We start from the raw sequence: 16,027 nt of genomic DNA on the forward strand, positions 1-16,027 counted from the left end.
GGCCACTTGAAATAACTTTTATTATGCATGACCATCCTACTGTATATTAACAAAGCATTGGGAAAATCAAGAGTACTTAAGATTGATACATTGAAAGTGCAAATAATGTTTATCCTTTTTACAGATACCGGCAAAAGTAGACTTCCTTTATATGGTGATTGAGGTGAGCAGTGACAGTACATCATTTGTAGTGATACAGTGATTCTTGTCCTAAAGTTGGTAAGAGGACATTTTTCCCAATTAACTACAGGAACTTCTTTCCATATACAGATTCAGCTAGAGTATGTTTGTCGTTTCTTGGGTATAGATTGACTACTACTGATCATTGTCCATACATAGCTTGGCTTCTTCACATCTACTAAAACATAGCCATGTCTGACTCCATAGGCGCTATGAACGTTCTCCGTGTCACACGGGACAGCAATAATACAATGCCTCCTGACATTATTTAGACAAAATCACTTTCATGAACTGAACGTCTTTGTTATTGTGTGTTAAGTTCTGTAACAGCAGTCTGCTCAACACTAGAGCAAATGTTGCAGTTATTCACATCAGAAAAAAAAACGTTCACTTTTTCTTTTTTAAGATGTCTTCTGTTGGGTACAGGCTCTCTTACTTTACAATACATCAACCAGAGAGGTTTGAAGAGAAACATTCCGATTGCAAATCAATGTGGAATTTCAATTAAGAGAAAGAAGAGGCATACACAGAATGAATGCAAACAAGCTCGAAAGACAACAGGACCTTGCAGATGGACTAAATGGGATAATTTGTCATTGCAGCCAGTGGATCTATTTCTATCCCTACTGCAATGTGTCCACAAATGCATCAAATTCATCAATGTTCTTCTCGTATACTGCCAGTTTTTCAGGAAGAGAGTCCTGTAGGGAAAATGAACCACATCATTACAAACACAGGATAACTAAGATATTGATTTATTAGACTAAAAAGCACCACAGAAAAGACACATTCAAACACACAGTTAATTGTATAATGGTAACTACTATGTTCCTCTCTCACTACTATCTGTCAGTCATTTAAATTCCAACAGGACCACCTCATACACAAGGAGACTCCAACACCCCCCCCCCTGGCAACAAAACAGAAACCATCTCTCTTTGGAAGTGAGAAGTGTGTCTCATCTCACCAGGTCTTCTGCCATGGACTGAGAACTGACATCAATAGTGAGGCTGGCGAGCTGTGGGGGGTTCTGGAACTCTCTGTAGAATGTGCCAAGGTCCATGGGAAGGAGGTCATCCTTAGAGAACGCAGGCTTCTGAAGAACACAGAGCACCACAGAACACAATCAGATGTGCAGGGCAACAACTGTAACAGGCCCTTCCTTAATAATAGACTTCCTACGATTTTGTTGTCAGCAGCACATACTATTCCCAAAGAGGTTCCGTTTTTAACATTTTCTTGCCAGCAACAGTCCTAATTCATTCTCAACTGTTAACCACAAGAGAACAGGTCCGAGGTCAGAGATTTTAATTAAGAACACTCATTCCCATAAGCTTCATTTTCTCTTCATCAGAAGCATTTATCTAAAATATTCAAAGCTGACATCTATCCCTCTGTTGCTTTAAAAGCCCGTTCCTTTGATAACTTTTGATTAGGTCTTGCCATGTGCTTTGTCGCATTCGCCTTTGACTGTTTTGGATTTCATTTCTCATGGTCACTCTCTACAGCCCAGATACAAGTCAGAAAGAAATACTGTCTAAAGGCGTCTGCATGCTTCCCATCCGAAACAGTTTCTTCTGCTGTTCATGCACACCATTTTCTTTTCTGAGGCAAGCAGAAGTTCGGTAGCTGAAGTCTATACCCCTTTGTAGGTGACTGGTCAACAGTAGGGATTCTTCAATTAAGTGTTTGATGTCGTTCAACGAGAGATAACTCGTTGTCATGCAAATTGTTTCAGTTGAGAAATACTCCACCAAACATCTTAGTTAGTTGTAAAATTGCGTGACTGAGACCTCCTTCGCAAAAACTTCTGAATTTATTACAGATTTCTTAAGTTATCTTAGTGTATACTGCTACGGCATCTAAAGAGGGACAAACAGTACTATTGCTGCTTTTTTCTCATTTTTCAAGCGAAGGTCTTTAAAAGGAGTATTGCGAGGCACAGACATTCACTTCGTCTAGCCGAGTTATGCTAGGAGCAAATCGAACCTAGTAAGCAGGCGCCTTAAATGACCACTGCTAAGTGACGCAAGTAATGCTCATTTCTATATGAAGAAAATGCATGTTTTCTTCCTCTGCAGAGAACATCCACAATTGACAGACATAAACAGACATTGGTTCGTAGCAGCATTTTATATGACATAGAAATGAGGTTAGATTGATCGAATTACTATTATCTTTGACTAAAATGTAGTCTGTGCTTTCCTCTGTTACCGAAGGCAGGGTACTTACAAAGTCCACCATAACAAAGTCGTCCTGTGCCGGGCCTCCACTCTCACCAAAGCCCTGGGAGTGCAAACTGCCCTGCAGGGGAGAGGACGTGGCTGGGGACTCCGGCGGCTGAACCTTGGATAAAGGAGAAGTAATATCATTACCATGTCTGCACTAAAATGACTCCTTATCATAACCCAGAAAATAGTTATTTAAAGGGTGACAATTATTCATGTGAATAATTGATTTACCATAGGGTCATTTTCCTCGGGGTCATAGGCTCTGGGAGCAAAAGCTGCAAATGGTAAGTCCAGGCTTGCTGTGGTTACCTGCAATGGACAAAGAATAATACGGCAGTAATTACAAGTGTATAATACTCATGGTAATTGGTAATTTGTCCTTTACTCGTAAAAATGGGTACTTCCAGGAACAAAAATATCAAAGGTGTGTACTTAACAAGGACATAATAAGGCTGTTCCTACCTGTGTGCCTGGCTTGTTGACAAAGGCACCCACTTTCCTGGTGAAGGTGGTCTCCAGTACATCACAGGGAGAGACACTCTTCACCTCAATGCTCCTCGACGAGGTCTCTGCATCCTCACCACTTTGAAAGATAACATGGCAAAGTTGTAACCGACAGGTTTCTCCCAAGCAAGTATAATCTCAGGTGATCCTCGGTCCCACAGGGTGCTTCGCTTTTGTCACATGGGGGTCATGGCAGACTGGGGCTCACCTGCTGGAGGGCGTGGCGGGAACATGATCAGCAGGGGGGCATGAGGACACTCGTCCATGCTCTGCCTGGGCACCATGACAAGGCTGCACAGGCACCTGCTGGGGTACGCCCCCCTCCTTCCCTGGAATACCCATCTACATAGGACGTGTGAAAGGCCATAGTTAGCACTGGTTGAGTCATGTTGAATCACCTATGCAAAGCTTTGTTTCTCTTGTTGGCCCTCAAATCCATGCATATAGAACATCTTGACTGGCTGCGTCGCTGCTTGGTATGGCAACTGCTTGGCATCCGACCGCAAGGCGTCATCCATGACCTCTATACCAGGCGGTGTCGGAGGAAGGCCCTAAAAATGGTCAAAGACTCGAGCCACCCAAGTCATAGACTGTACCGACGCACCAAGTCTGGAACCAACAGGACCCCGAACCACTTCTACCCCAAGCCATGAGACTGCTAAATAGTTAGTTAAATATGTACCTGGACTATCTGCATGGACCCTTTTTGCACTAACTTTGACTCATCACATACGCTGCAGCTACTTATTTGTTATTGATCCTGTTGCCTAGTCACTTTATTCCTAGTTATACAGTAGGTACATATTTACCTCGTACCCCTGCACATCGACTCTGTACTGGTACCCCGTGTATATAGCCAAGTTATCGTTACTCATTGTGTATTTATTATTACTTTTCTATTATTTCTCTATTTTTCGTCTCTCTCTGCATTGTTGGGAAGGGCCCGTAAGTAAGCATTTCACTGTTAGCCTACACTTGCTGTTTACAAAGCATGTGACGAATACAATGTGATTTGACTAGCTCAATACCTGGGTGGTTACCTGGTGTGGGTTGGCAGCGTTTAAGGTGTAAGGGTGGCAGAAGTCAGCAGCTCCAACAAGAACAGGAGGCTGATAAGAGAGACGAGAGCAGTAGAGCTGAGAGAGAGAGAGAGAGAGTGAGAGAGCGAGAGAGCAAAAGTAAGAAAGAGAGAGCAAGCTAAAACATGAATTAATCCACAGAGGAGAAATGGGGTGATGGGAGCAGGCAGCAGGAGGTAGAAAGTATAGCATTAGAGAGGACAGGGTAAAGATTTTAAGCATAGCTCTTCTAGGCAGATTTGACTTACCCTGACAATGAACGTGATAATATCTTCATATATTTAAGTGATGACTAACTATTTGTTAAGGAATCATTATCAGCAAACCAATGTGGAAAGGATTTAGGTTAGGAATTCTAGGGCAGTCAGTAGATAATGACATAAGTACTTCCTTATGTTATAAAAAACATTTTACCAAGACAAATATGATTATTAATGATCAGGACTCTCTCTAACATATCATTAACATTACATACAAAAAGTCGGATTTCGTAACGTAATACATCCGATAATAAGCACCGAGCTCTGTTGACCTAGCGGTGCACGTTTCTCGTGACAACTTTTGAGCACTTTACATTTTGTGGTCATCGTCTTCAAAGTTGTTTCCGCGGGTCGCAAAAAGTGCAATTAGCATGACACGAGCTGAATGAAATAATGTATCACTTTTTATCTCTCTGGACTCCATTGATTTAGTCACCCTAATTCTGTAAGGGTTAACAACTCCAATAACTTTTCAACTTGTTATTATAGCGATACGAGGTTAGGACCATTGGTTTTCTTAGAGGAATATCTACACAGAAAAACATTATTTTACCTATTGGTCAAAAGATGCGTTTTTGATTGGACACCCTAATGTAAGGGATACAGAGCTGTCCCATTTGATTGCTTCCATTGATTAGCTTTTAAGCATTCTATACTTCTATTACTTTTAAACAGGTAATAGAAGACAGGCCAAACTGTCCTGGAACACCTCAGGCATTGTGAGTGAGTGAGATACATGCCCACACACGCAAGACTCACTTGGTGTGAGAAGGCCAGGCCCATCATGGGGACTTTCAGAGTGTCCATCACTGCAGGTTTAGGGGTCTTTAAATGTGCCTTACTTACAGTGAACACACACTACACAGACAGCACAGAAAGAGAGAGAGAAAAGGGGCTAAGAGATGAAAGCACTTATACAGAAAACGGAAAGGAGAAAATATGGTATGGGGGCTTGGTAATGTCTCCAACACAAAACATCTACTTTTCCCACTGCCAGGCTTGTGAAATGAGCTTTGGGTATGAGAATACCAAACCACCAGATACACAAACAAGCCACCAGATCCACAAATACACACAACAGTTGGATGCATGATCATCAAAATGGGTCAAATGTTTGAATATGTATGTCTATTTGAATGCGGTGCAAGACAAAATCATTTCAGAAAACACCTGACCCATTTGGAAGTGAATTATGACATGAGAGGGAGTCTTTACATATGGGTGTGTCTACGTAACTCTAAGTCACATCCACAAATCTCAAACCTCACCATGGACACCACCTCTGAAGTTACACATGTTGCAAAGATCGACTTTGCTAAGCAGTGACATACGTACTTGTGAGGGTGGAGAAGTGGAGAAGGACGTGGTGCACACTTCTTGAGAATCCTCCACCCCATTGTATGCTCCTTCATCTTCCCCGGGTGCTCTGGAGTATAGAGAAGGCAAACAAACATGACCAGATTATAACGCAATCCTTTATTTTATGACTTCACTAACGATGATAATAAATAATAGGCATGCACAAATCTGTATTGGGTCAGTATAGGTGTTTGGCCGAGGGCTAACCCACCTGTAGTTACATGGACGCATGTGTCCCATGTTGCCAAAGGGGCGCTCAACGAAGTGGTCAATAATTATGCCCATAATCGGAGCCGTCCTCTCAAACTGCCTGTGAGATTATGAATATAGAATTAAGAATACGTGAAGTGTATAGCTAAAACCAGTGGAGAACAAGGAGAGGACATGGAAGAAAAGGGGAAAACATAGTGGCAGATTTTACAGGCAGTGCATTTGTGACCACTGAGGAGTGAGCCCATGCAGTGTTGTGAACAAGATCAGCTTCTGTTTCTGTACCTGGTGGACATGAAGGCCAGGTTTGTCCTGTAAGCACAAGACAAGGTGATGGTTCCAATGGGAGTTCCCACAACTCCGACACGCACTGTCTGGAACCCTGAAAAACAGCATTCAGAAAAAACTAACGTCAAAATCTTCACAGCCCTATGCAACACTTCCAAAGACCCAGACAACCAACAAAATGTATACAGTGCATTCGGAAAGTATTCAGACCCCTTGACTTTTTCCACATTTTGTTACGTTACAACCTTATTCCAAAATGGATACAATATTTTTTTCGCCTCATCAATCTACACACATTACCCAATAATGACAAAGCGAAAACAGGTTTTTAGACATTTTACATAAGTATTCAGACCCTTTGCTATGCGACTCGAAATTGAGCTCAGGTGCATCCTGTTTCCATTGATCATCCTTGAGATGTTTTATACAACTTGGAGTCCACCGGTGGCAAATTCAATTGACTGGACATGATTTGGAAAGGCACACACCTGTCTATATAAGGTCCCACAGTTGACAGTGCATGTCAGAGCAAAAACCAAGTCATAAGGTCAAAGGAATTGTCCATAGAGCTCCGAGACAGGATTGTGTCGAGGCACAGATCTGGGGAAGGGTAGCAAAAAATGTCTGCAGCATTGAAGGTTCCCAATAACACAATGGCTTCTATCATTCTTAAATGAAAGAAGTTTAGAACCATCAAGACTCTTACTAGAGCTGGCCGCCCGGCCAAATTGAGCAATCGGGGGAGAAAGGCTTTCGTCAGGGAGGTGACCAAGAACCCGATGGTCACTCTGACAGAGTGAAGAGACCTGAAAATAGCTTTGCAGCAACGGTCCCCATCCAACCTGACAGAGCTTGAGAGGATCTGCAGAGAAGAATGGGAGAAACTCCCCAAATACAGGTGTGCCAAGCTTGTGGTGTCATACCCAAGAAGACTCGAGGCTGTAATCATTGCCAAAGGTGCTTCAACAGAGTACTGAGTATGAATACTTATGAAAATGTAATATGTTTTCTTTTTTTTTTTTTATACATTTGCGAAAAATTCAAAAAAACTGTTTTTGCTTTGACATTATTGGGTAATGTGTGTAGATTGATGAGGGGGGGGGGAAGAATTTAATCCATTTTAGAATAAGGCTGTAACGTAACAAAATTTGAAAAAGTCAAGGGGTCTGAATACTTTCCGAATGCACTGTAAATAATATAACGGGCATGGTTACCTTCTCCCAATCCTGTGAGTTGAACCTCTCCAAAATATATCCTGCAAAATAATGTATCTATTAGTCAAATTGTTTACCAACACGATAAAACTCCATCATTAGCAATACCGGTCAAAATAATGATAACACTTATCTGTATACCAGAAAACAAACAAACCTGTACAGTATGACATAGTCATGGCCTTGCATTCGTGAGAGTTTGTAGGCTGGGGTTACCCTTGTAATGGCCAGCAGTGACTTGAGCAGTAATGACAGTCGGTTATAGACAGTGTAGGACACCTTAATATCTTTGTCACACCTGCAAAAAAAAGAATCATACATTTTGAGTGTTACGGTCCAACTACAAAAACTGAAGCACTAAAAGAAGAAAACACAAAACTACTTCTCATTACTTACTTCTCGTTCATTTCGAGACACCATGTCTCCAATTCCATTGAGTCTCCCTGTAAAATATGACAAAAACATGTTCATGTTTTTTAACCTTTACAGTCACTTGGATTTATTGATGAACAAATGCCCAATGATCCAGAACACTGGTCTCAAGAACTGTCTGTGACACCAGTCAGTGCTAGCTTACCTCTGAGGTTTTGAGGGAGATCTCAACACACATGGATCGTCCGATGCCAGGAAGCTGCCCGGACAGAGCTTTCTTTGCCTCATGTGTAACTTCTGGGATATCTTTGATTGCCAGATTGAACTGGTGAAAATAATTGAATTTAATGAGACTTGAATCCACAACCCTTTCAGGACAAAATTGGCACAGGTAAATGAATGAGTTGAGGCAAGAATTAATTGTGACTTACCCAATCAGAGCCAGTAGGTGAAGACAAGGAGCGTGTGCATACTTTTTCCCCAAGACGCGCTTGGACTATCACCTGCACTGTCTGATGACAGAGAGAAATGAAGGAATTATCAACGTCAGTGAATTAATCAGCTCAGGAAAACTGTAGAAAGTGCTTGATAATCTAAGTGTGGCAATATTGCGTATAATTAAAGGCAGTACCTTCAAAGCAAAAAACTTTATGAACTTGTCCAAGTCTTTTTTATCCTGAGGACTTAGATCACTGTCCATCATGGAATACCCCTGTAATGTAAAAACACATTCTGGTGAGCAAGGACAGACAAATTCATCGTACAACTGTTGGCAGGCTATATCGACGGCTTGCCAGTCAAAGCAATGCTGGATTTTGCACCATTAAAATCAAATGTTATTTGTCACATGCGCCGAATACAACAGGTGTAGACCGTACAGTGAAATGCTGACTTACAAGCCCTAACCAACAATGAAAGAAAACACCCCCCCAAAAAGTAAGAGATACTATAGTCATATTAGCTAAGAACTCGAGTGTGTCCATATTAAGCTTGCGTGTGTTGACAAAAAACAGCTAGCTAACTCAGACTCTAGTTAGGTAATATGTTAGTAAAAACATATTGGCTGTCAATGACAAGAAAACATTCAAGATTGGTGGTAACTATCTATATAGCGAATCAATGTGATAGCATGGCTAGCGAGCTTAGCAAGATAGCTAGCTAGCATGCACGTACTTAACGTTAGCTCATCACATCCGAAAATCACAACTTGTACTTGAATGTTGCGCTGATAGCGAAACTGAACAGCGTAGTTCTGGTTACCTATATGCCTAAATTTGACATATTCTTATATTGGCTAAGTTACACCATCGCATTGTTATTGGAACACAAGCATTGACCAGCTGGCCCATTTGTTGTTTATTTTCTTTGGGGGTATGGCGTGTTTCGAGGGAGTTGTATTTTGAGAAGCACATTCATCTCCAACACGGTGGTCTATAAAAATCTGCAAAATTACATATATCGATATGTCAGTGTTTTATTATCAATAAAAACATATTACACGTTGTTTTGGAAACTATAATTACGTTAATTTGTTTGTTTATTTTAAAATAAAATCGAAACTGCGTCTCACATATTTTTGCTAGTTATCAGAAAAGTGACATGCGCAATGTACTTTGCGCAGACGAGTCACAATAACAACAACAACAACAACAATCGCCGGTAGGATTCAAATTCGACGTGTTTTTACAAATGCATGATATTTATAGTTCCTATTCTTCTAAGTTTGCACCATCTCGGGTTCACTGTCCCCAAAGAAATGTCTGATAAGGAAATTGCTAGGCTAGCTGGTTAGCTAGCTAGTAACGTTTGTATAGAAAACCAATCATTTTTATATCTAGTAGAGAAGCATATCATACCAGAACATAATATTGAAAGAAATAGACCATGCTGAAAACACAAGGCTCTGTTTTGATGCATTCAACAGTGCCTTTCTCTTTTTGCCCCCTACAGAATATACATCAGTAGAAATGGCTATACAAATAGCCATCCTGGATTGTGACCTGCTGCTCCATGGTCGTGGACATAAAACTCTCGACAGGTTTGATATAGAGACCGTTTCAGACGCGTTCCTATTAACAACATTTGGATTCCCTCGAGATTTCATCTACTACCTGGTGGAGCTACTGCGTGACACTTTATCACGACGTACGCAACGGTCTCGAGCAATAAGCCCAGAAGTTCAGATTCTTGCTGCTTTAGGATTCTATACCTCAGGATCCTTCCAGACGAGGATGGGAGATGCCATTGGCATTAGCCAGGCTTCCATGAGTCGCTGTGTGACAAATGTAACCAAGGCACTGGTTAGGAAAGCTCCAGAGTGCATAGGATTCATGAGAGACGAAGCTACAAAACAGCAGTCCAAAGAGGAGTTTTTCAGGGTAGCGGGAATACCAAACGTCATGGGTGTTGTAGACTGTGCCCATATAGCCATTAAGGCACCCAATGCAGAGGATTCTTCATATGTCAATAAGAAAGGCTTCCATTCAATTAACTGCCAACTTGTGTGTGATGCCAGGGGACTTTTGCTCAGTGCAGAGACTAACTGGCCTGGCAGCTTACAGGATAATTGCATATTTAAGCAGTCTTCAGTGTATAAGGAATTGGACGAACAGGAAAATCATGAAGGCTGGTTTTTAGGTAATATAGCTCATAATCCTCCATTTAAACTTTCATTGTTGAAAAAACAAATTATTTTGCTCTTCAAGCCTCCCTCTTTCATAATGTCTAACCTAGTCAAGTCTTGTCTTGTAGGAGACTGCCGCTATCCTTTAAAGAAATGGCTGATGACACCTGTCCAGTACCCAGAAACTTCAGCAGACTTTCGATACAACCTGGCTCACACTGCCACTCATGAGATTGTGGACCGCACGTTCAGGGCCATTCAAACCCGTTTCCGTTGCCTGGATGGGTCCAAAGGCTACCTTCAGTACTCTCCTGAGAAGTGCTCTCACATCATTCTGGCCTGCTGTGTCTTGCACAACGTGTCATTGCAATCAGGCTTGGATGCCTGGACGTTTGAGAGGACTGATATACCAGACCAGTCAGAGGAGGGCAGTCGTAAGCCAGAGGCTGTGGACTCAGAGGCAGTCCGAATCCGCCAGGAGCTCATTCTTAGTCACTTCAGCTAGGTCTGCATGCTCAGAATCAACGTGGGAAACACTGTATGATTCACAGAGACACTGCCTGCAATAGAGAAGTGGTTGACACCAGATTCTGTATAAGCAGAATAATATAGGTTGTAGGAGGTGTATATGTACAGTGCCTTCAGAAAGTATTCATACCCCTTTACTTATTCCACATTTTGTTGGGTTAAATTGATAATTTTTTCTCACCCATCTACACACAATGAAATTTGTATCCCAAAAAACTCCTTAGTCTTTTCCAAAGACAAACATACCCATAACATGATGCAGCCACCACCATGCTTGAGAATATGGTGGTACTCAGTGATGTGTTGTGTTGGTTTCCCCCCAACATAATGCTTTGTACTCAGGACATAGTTTATTTCTGTGACACATAGTTTGTAGTTTTACGTTAGTGCATTATTGCAAACAGGATGCATGTTTTTGGAATATTTGTATTCTGTACAGGCTTGCTTCTTTTCACTCTGTCGTTTATCTTAGTATTGTGGAGTAACTACAATGTATTTGATCCATCCTCAGTTTTCTCCAATCACAGCCATTAAACAATGTAACTGTTTTAAAGTCACCATTGTCCTCATGGTGAAATCGCTGAGCGGTTTCCTTCCTCTCCGGCAACTGAGTTAGGAAGGACGCCTGTATCTTTGTAGTGACTGGGTGTATACACCATCCAAACTGTAATTAAAAACTTTACCATGCTCAAAGAGATATTCAATGTCTGTTTTTTGTTTTTTTACCCATCTACCAACAGGTGCCCTTCTTTGCGAGGCACTGGAAAACCTCCCTGGTCTTTTTGGTTGAATCTCTGTTTGAAATTAACTGCTCAACTGAGGGACCTTACAGATAATTGTATGTGTGGGGTAAAGAGATTAAGTAGTAATTCAAAAGTCATGTTAACCACTATTATTGCACACAGAGTGAATCCAGCAACTTATTATGTGGCTTGTTAAGCAAATGTTTACTCCTGAACTTATTTAGGCTTGCCATAACAAATGGGTTGAACACTTATTGACTCAAGACATTTCAGCTTTTAATTTTTAATGAATTTGTAAAAAATTCTAAAAACATAATTCCACTTTGACATTATGGGGTATTGTGTGTAGGCCAGTGACACAAAATCTAAAAATGTCTTAATCAATTTGAAACTCAAGCAGTAACACAGCAAAATGTAGAAAAAAATCAAGGGGTGTGAATACTTTCTGAAGGCACTATGTATTTGCAGACACGTGAATTGTCTGCAAGAGTGCAGGGTGTAGTGTGGTGTGCAATATTCATATGCTCCAATAAATACATGTATACATGCCTGTTTAATTTATTTTACTCTTTATAACCAACAATTTCTTAAAATCTGAGTAGAGATACGCATAACTATGCACAGCTATGTCAAAAACGAAACAGTTTAATGTTAATTCCAAAAACGGTTTGATAGGAAGTTCATTAGCCATTTCAAAGGTTTGTTTGAGTTAACGGTGTAAAGACCAAGATGTCTCCATCGCACAGCATGCTTGGCCATAAACAGCAATAAATCAGATACATTTAATGAGACTTGAAATGGGGCACGCCTTAAAAAATAAGAAATTGTTTCATTTTGAAAAGGGAAACTAAAGGCAATGGGTGGACTGAACTGTGAGCTGAAAACCTGAGCAAGTGATGGAGAACAAACATATTTTTGTTATTGAGTAATTGGAGGACCAGACATAGCGAAGTGAGTAAGGATATTCGTAAAATGACATCCAGTGTGTTGCACCGTTTGAAAATGTTAAAAATATGCATGAACAGACGTAGGAGTTCTCAGAACTGAATCCTGGTGTTGAACTAATTGTTGTAGACTAAAGAAAACAGTTTTCAACTAATTTAGACGAGCTGTGATTATTTGTAAAGTAAGTTCATACATGTTTTAGTATTTATAAAGAATGAATCAACATAACTCATTGGTTGAAATTGTCGATGGGGCATGCAATTGATTTAGCCAACGAGGTAGCCAGCCACACAATTTAACTTTTTCGCAAGCACCAACATGATGACCACACAATTTGAAATAGGCTGGAGAGCAATAACGTGTTGTATGTTTTAGATTTGATACAATGCAGCCTGTTTTTAATACACCATCCAAGCCATGACCGATTCTGGACCGTCAAGAAAAATGTCACGGGTAAAGTTGGTGATACTTGGACGAGACAACTGTGGAAAGACAGGTATTGAAACAAATGTTCAAGTGGAGACTGGTGGCTTAAATTGAGTGTGATATTGTACGGCACATCCAGGACTGACTTTTTTTTTAAAGTCTAAATGTGAGACATATCTGCAATACAATAATGAATGTAAAAGTATAATACTCTAAATTGTTGATACTATGTCAATTTAGTATGATGTTTACTATGCTATTTACTAATATTTACTATCAGTAGCCTAGGCTTAGCTAAGCTGGGGATGTATATGCAAGGGGAAATATTTAAAATAGCTGAGTGCTCATGGTCTGCTTTGTTTTAACTGCAGCCCTGTGTGTTAGATTCATCACCAAGCGGTTCATAGGAGAGTATGACCATAAAAAGGGTAAAGACATACTGCATCTAATTTTACTGTCCCGTATGTAAGTTGCCACTTGACTATATTAGGCTGACAGCATTCTGTCTGTGGTGTTCTCATACAGAAGTAACTTACAGGTGTCAGAAAACTGTCGACAAGGAGACCATCGATTTGGAGATATTGGACACAGCCAACAAGGTATTATCCAAAGACTGAGGTCAACATGCCCTCTGCTTTAATTTGACCTCAGAATTCAGTCTATATTTTACTGTTTTGGGGATTTGTTTCTCTTTGCCCTTGTGTCAGACCTCTATAAACCCAAAGAGGAAGATGACTCTCAGGCTCAGACAACAAGCAGACCCCCATACCATTCCTTTCAAGTCTGTTTTCTTGAATCATGGTGCCTTAAAGTGTCTTGGACATAATATCAACAATGTTGACGTTGATCAAATATAATGGTACTGAGGACAAGAAACATCTGATGTGACAATGAAAATAACACGCAAGGCCATTTGAGTGGATTAAATATCCCATCTACTGTCTGTAGTTTTGAATGAAGATTAAACAAAAGAGTAAACAGCCATTTCATCACATAACAAGGTCAAGGACATGGTATGTGCACATCCTGCAAAAAAAAACATGTTCCAGGTGCTTAATTTAAACAAACAATTGTAGAGAACGAAACAAATTGGCATATGCTCCCAAAAGTGCTATGTCTCTGCTAGAGTCTAAATGTTGCCATGAACAGACCACTTATGAGAGCATGAAACCAGTGTGTAGATGTATTTTGTTATTTATTTAATGAGAACTCAACCTTTGTGGTCCCACCCATATCTCTTGCTATCTCTCTCTCTCTGCAGGAGTGTGTGAGTTCTGCAGCACCTTCTCTGGAGAGTTCCATTAAATGGGGCGACGGTTTCCTTATTATGTATTCCATCACAGACCGGAGCAGCTTTGAGTCTGTCTCACACTTAAAGAGGCTTATTGATCATGTCAAGCAGACCCTAGGTGAGACAGCAATTTTGACCAGTGGAAACACCAGGAAAGGGCAATCAAATAGAGTCTGGGGTGGAGGGTATCTCATTATTGTAGAGGCTACATCTTCTAAGAGACTATAGGGCAGCCTAGAACCCGACCCACCCATGATTTCTACAGAACCTACTTTACACAGGCTAGTCCAGCTACCCTTTCATCGAAGGGTATTCCGTTTTCGTATAATGTTTGTCAAATTTATCATAATGATTCCATTAAATCACTCATGACCAGGGGAACTGGTTCTATCAAGGCTGTGTTAAGCTGAGTTTGACTGCTTACTGCCTTTGCTGTAATAAAAGACTTAATCTACTGTGACACACCAGTACAGTGAATCCACGAGGCAAGGTTTATAAAACAGTAGGTCTGTTTATTGTAACTGCAAAACGTTATGTGGTGGTTGTCTTTTCTCAATTGTCACTTTTACGACAGTGCATAGCCTCAAATTCCTTACAAGATATACAATCTTAAATAAGATCATCTCTGTCTGTTTCGTGTATTTTGTGTGAGTTTTGTATCCCCTTTAACAGGTTTCTAAACTCTGTTTCATGCTCTTTCATCAGGCATACCTACTGTAATAGTTGCGAATAAATGTGACATGGAGAATGGAAGGGTGGTGCGGACAGAAGAAGGAAAGGCCCTTGCCAGTGATCTGAGGTGACATGTTTCCATTGATTCACTTGTCTGGACCATCAGCAACAATTTCCATTTGGTTATATTCTAAATAATCTTGGAACACTGAATCATACTACAATTTGAAGATGCGTGAAGTAAGATGTAGTAAAAGTCTTTGCCAACACAAGTGAATTAAAATATCAGCCAGCGGTGAATGATCCATGCTGGAAAACCATTTTTGTCCCTCAACCATATCCATACATTAAATTGACCAGTTGCCAACATCAAATTGTTTTCAGTGGGGGATGAGGAATGGAGAACTTATCTAAAGCCTCTTGTGTATGTTCAGGTGCAGCTTCTTTGAGTTGTCTGTGGCGGAGTGTTCTGTGGCTGTCGAGTTAGCTGTTGAGAAGTTGGTACGAGAGGTGCGTCTGGAGTACCAGCGCCACCTACTGGCCATGGACAAACGCTCACGCATGCTCCAGATGAGGCACGCACTGAGCCGCAAGCTTACCCGCAGCAAGACCATGCAGTGGTGACCAAGGCAGTTCAGTCTGGCCCCCTGAGCACAGGCCTGAAGATCTACTTAGCCAACGCTGTTATCTTCATCTGCGTTATGCTTTAAATTGACAGCGTAAGGTCAGTGGCTAGTTTCCTAATGAAAAGCACACAGAAGTTGGAGAAGAACACATAATGGACAGCATTACACAGAAATTATATATATATATATATACACACACACATTGTGTGTCTATGGCTACATATTTGGTTAATGCACAATTGCATAAGGGTTCACACAGCTTTGATATGACACTTGACAACATCAATGGGAGTTTGAAAGAAAGCAGGTGAAAATGGATCGGAAGTTGCACTTTGACCAGGAGGTATTATCTCTTACCTGTTCGACATTGAAGTATGGGTAACTCCACTATTACAAAAACATTAGACTTCCTTGAGTGTAAACTGAAATGTTATTTTGTTAGACATTTTTGGTGTCTACAGTGTTCATAAGGAGAA

General features: G+C 40.8%; 3 protein-coding genes across 9 annotated transcripts; 2 read left to right on the top strand and 1 right to left on the bottom strand.

The window, feature by feature from the left end:
• Nucleotides 1-2: 2 nt before the first annotated feature.
• Nucleotides 3-9,083, bottom strand: atg13 (ATG13 autophagy related 13 homolog (S. cerevisiae)). Of its 7 annotated transcripts, none has more exons than XM_055920719.1 (18): nucleotides 8,871-9,083; nucleotides 8,329-8,409; nucleotides 8,129-8,209; nucleotides 7,903-8,022; nucleotides 7,722-7,768; nucleotides 7,483-7,623; nucleotides 7,326-7,366; nucleotides 6,109-6,205; nucleotides 5,825-5,923; nucleotides 5,590-5,680; nucleotides 5,014-5,112; nucleotides 3,956-4,051; nucleotides 3,124-3,257; nucleotides 2,874-2,994; nucleotides 2,643-2,720; nucleotides 2,413-2,526; nucleotides 1,148-1,276; nucleotides 3-881 (listed from the first exon to the last, which is right to left on the bottom strand). In XM_055920719.1, the coding sequence occupies exons 2-18, from the start codon at nucleotides 8,398-8,400 to the stop codon at nucleotides 804-806; spliced, it is 1,638 nt and encodes a 545-aa protein (XP_055776694.1). In that variant the 5' UTR covers nucleotides 8,401-8,409; nucleotides 8,871-9,083; the 3' UTR covers nucleotides 3-803. The 7 variants fall into 7 exon arrangements, with proteins under 7 accessions (XP_055776694.1, XP_055776693.1, XP_055776698.1 ...); XM_055920718.1 differs by having other exon boundaries at nucleotides 3,944-4,051; XM_055920723.1 differs by lacking the exon at nucleotides 5,014-5,112 and having other exon boundaries at nucleotides 3,956-4,024.
• Nucleotides 9,084-9,281: 198 nt separating this feature from the next.
• harbi1 (harbinger transposase derived 1) lies at nucleotides 9,282-12,139 on the top strand. Its single transcript, XM_055920732.1, has 3 exons — nucleotides 9,282-9,356; nucleotides 9,648-10,334; nucleotides 10,449-12,139. Exons 2-3 carry the CDS (start codon nucleotides 9,665-9,667, stop codon nucleotides 10,823-10,825), a joined length of 1,047 nt encoding a protein of 348 aa, XP_055776707.1. The 5' UTR covers nucleotides 9,282-9,356; nucleotides 9,648-9,664; the 3' UTR covers nucleotides 10,826-12,139.
• A 633-nt stretch (nucleotides 12,140-12,772) lies between these two features.
• On the top strand, nucleotides 12,773-15,648 carry zgc:110699 (uncharacterized protein LOC325371 homolog). Its single transcript, XM_055920739.1, has 6 exons — nucleotides 12,773-13,032; nucleotides 13,334-13,390; nucleotides 13,488-13,561; nucleotides 14,224-14,371; nucleotides 14,959-15,052; nucleotides 15,360-15,648. The coding sequence occupies exons 1-6, from the start codon at nucleotides 12,954-12,956 to the stop codon at nucleotides 15,547-15,549; spliced, it is 642 nt and encodes a 213-aa protein (XP_055776714.1). The 5' UTR covers nucleotides 12,773-12,953; the 3' UTR covers nucleotides 15,550-15,648.
• Nucleotides 15,649-16,027: the final 379 nt, after the last annotated feature.

The sequence above is a fragment of the Salvelinus fontinalis genome, chromosome 4 (genome assembly GCF_029448725.1).
Source record: "Salvelinus fontinalis isolate EN_2023a chromosome 4, ASM2944872v1, whole genome shotgun sequence".
Lineage (NCBI taxonomy): Eukaryota > Metazoa > Chordata > Actinopteri > Salmoniformes > Salmonidae > Salvelinus > Salvelinus fontinalis.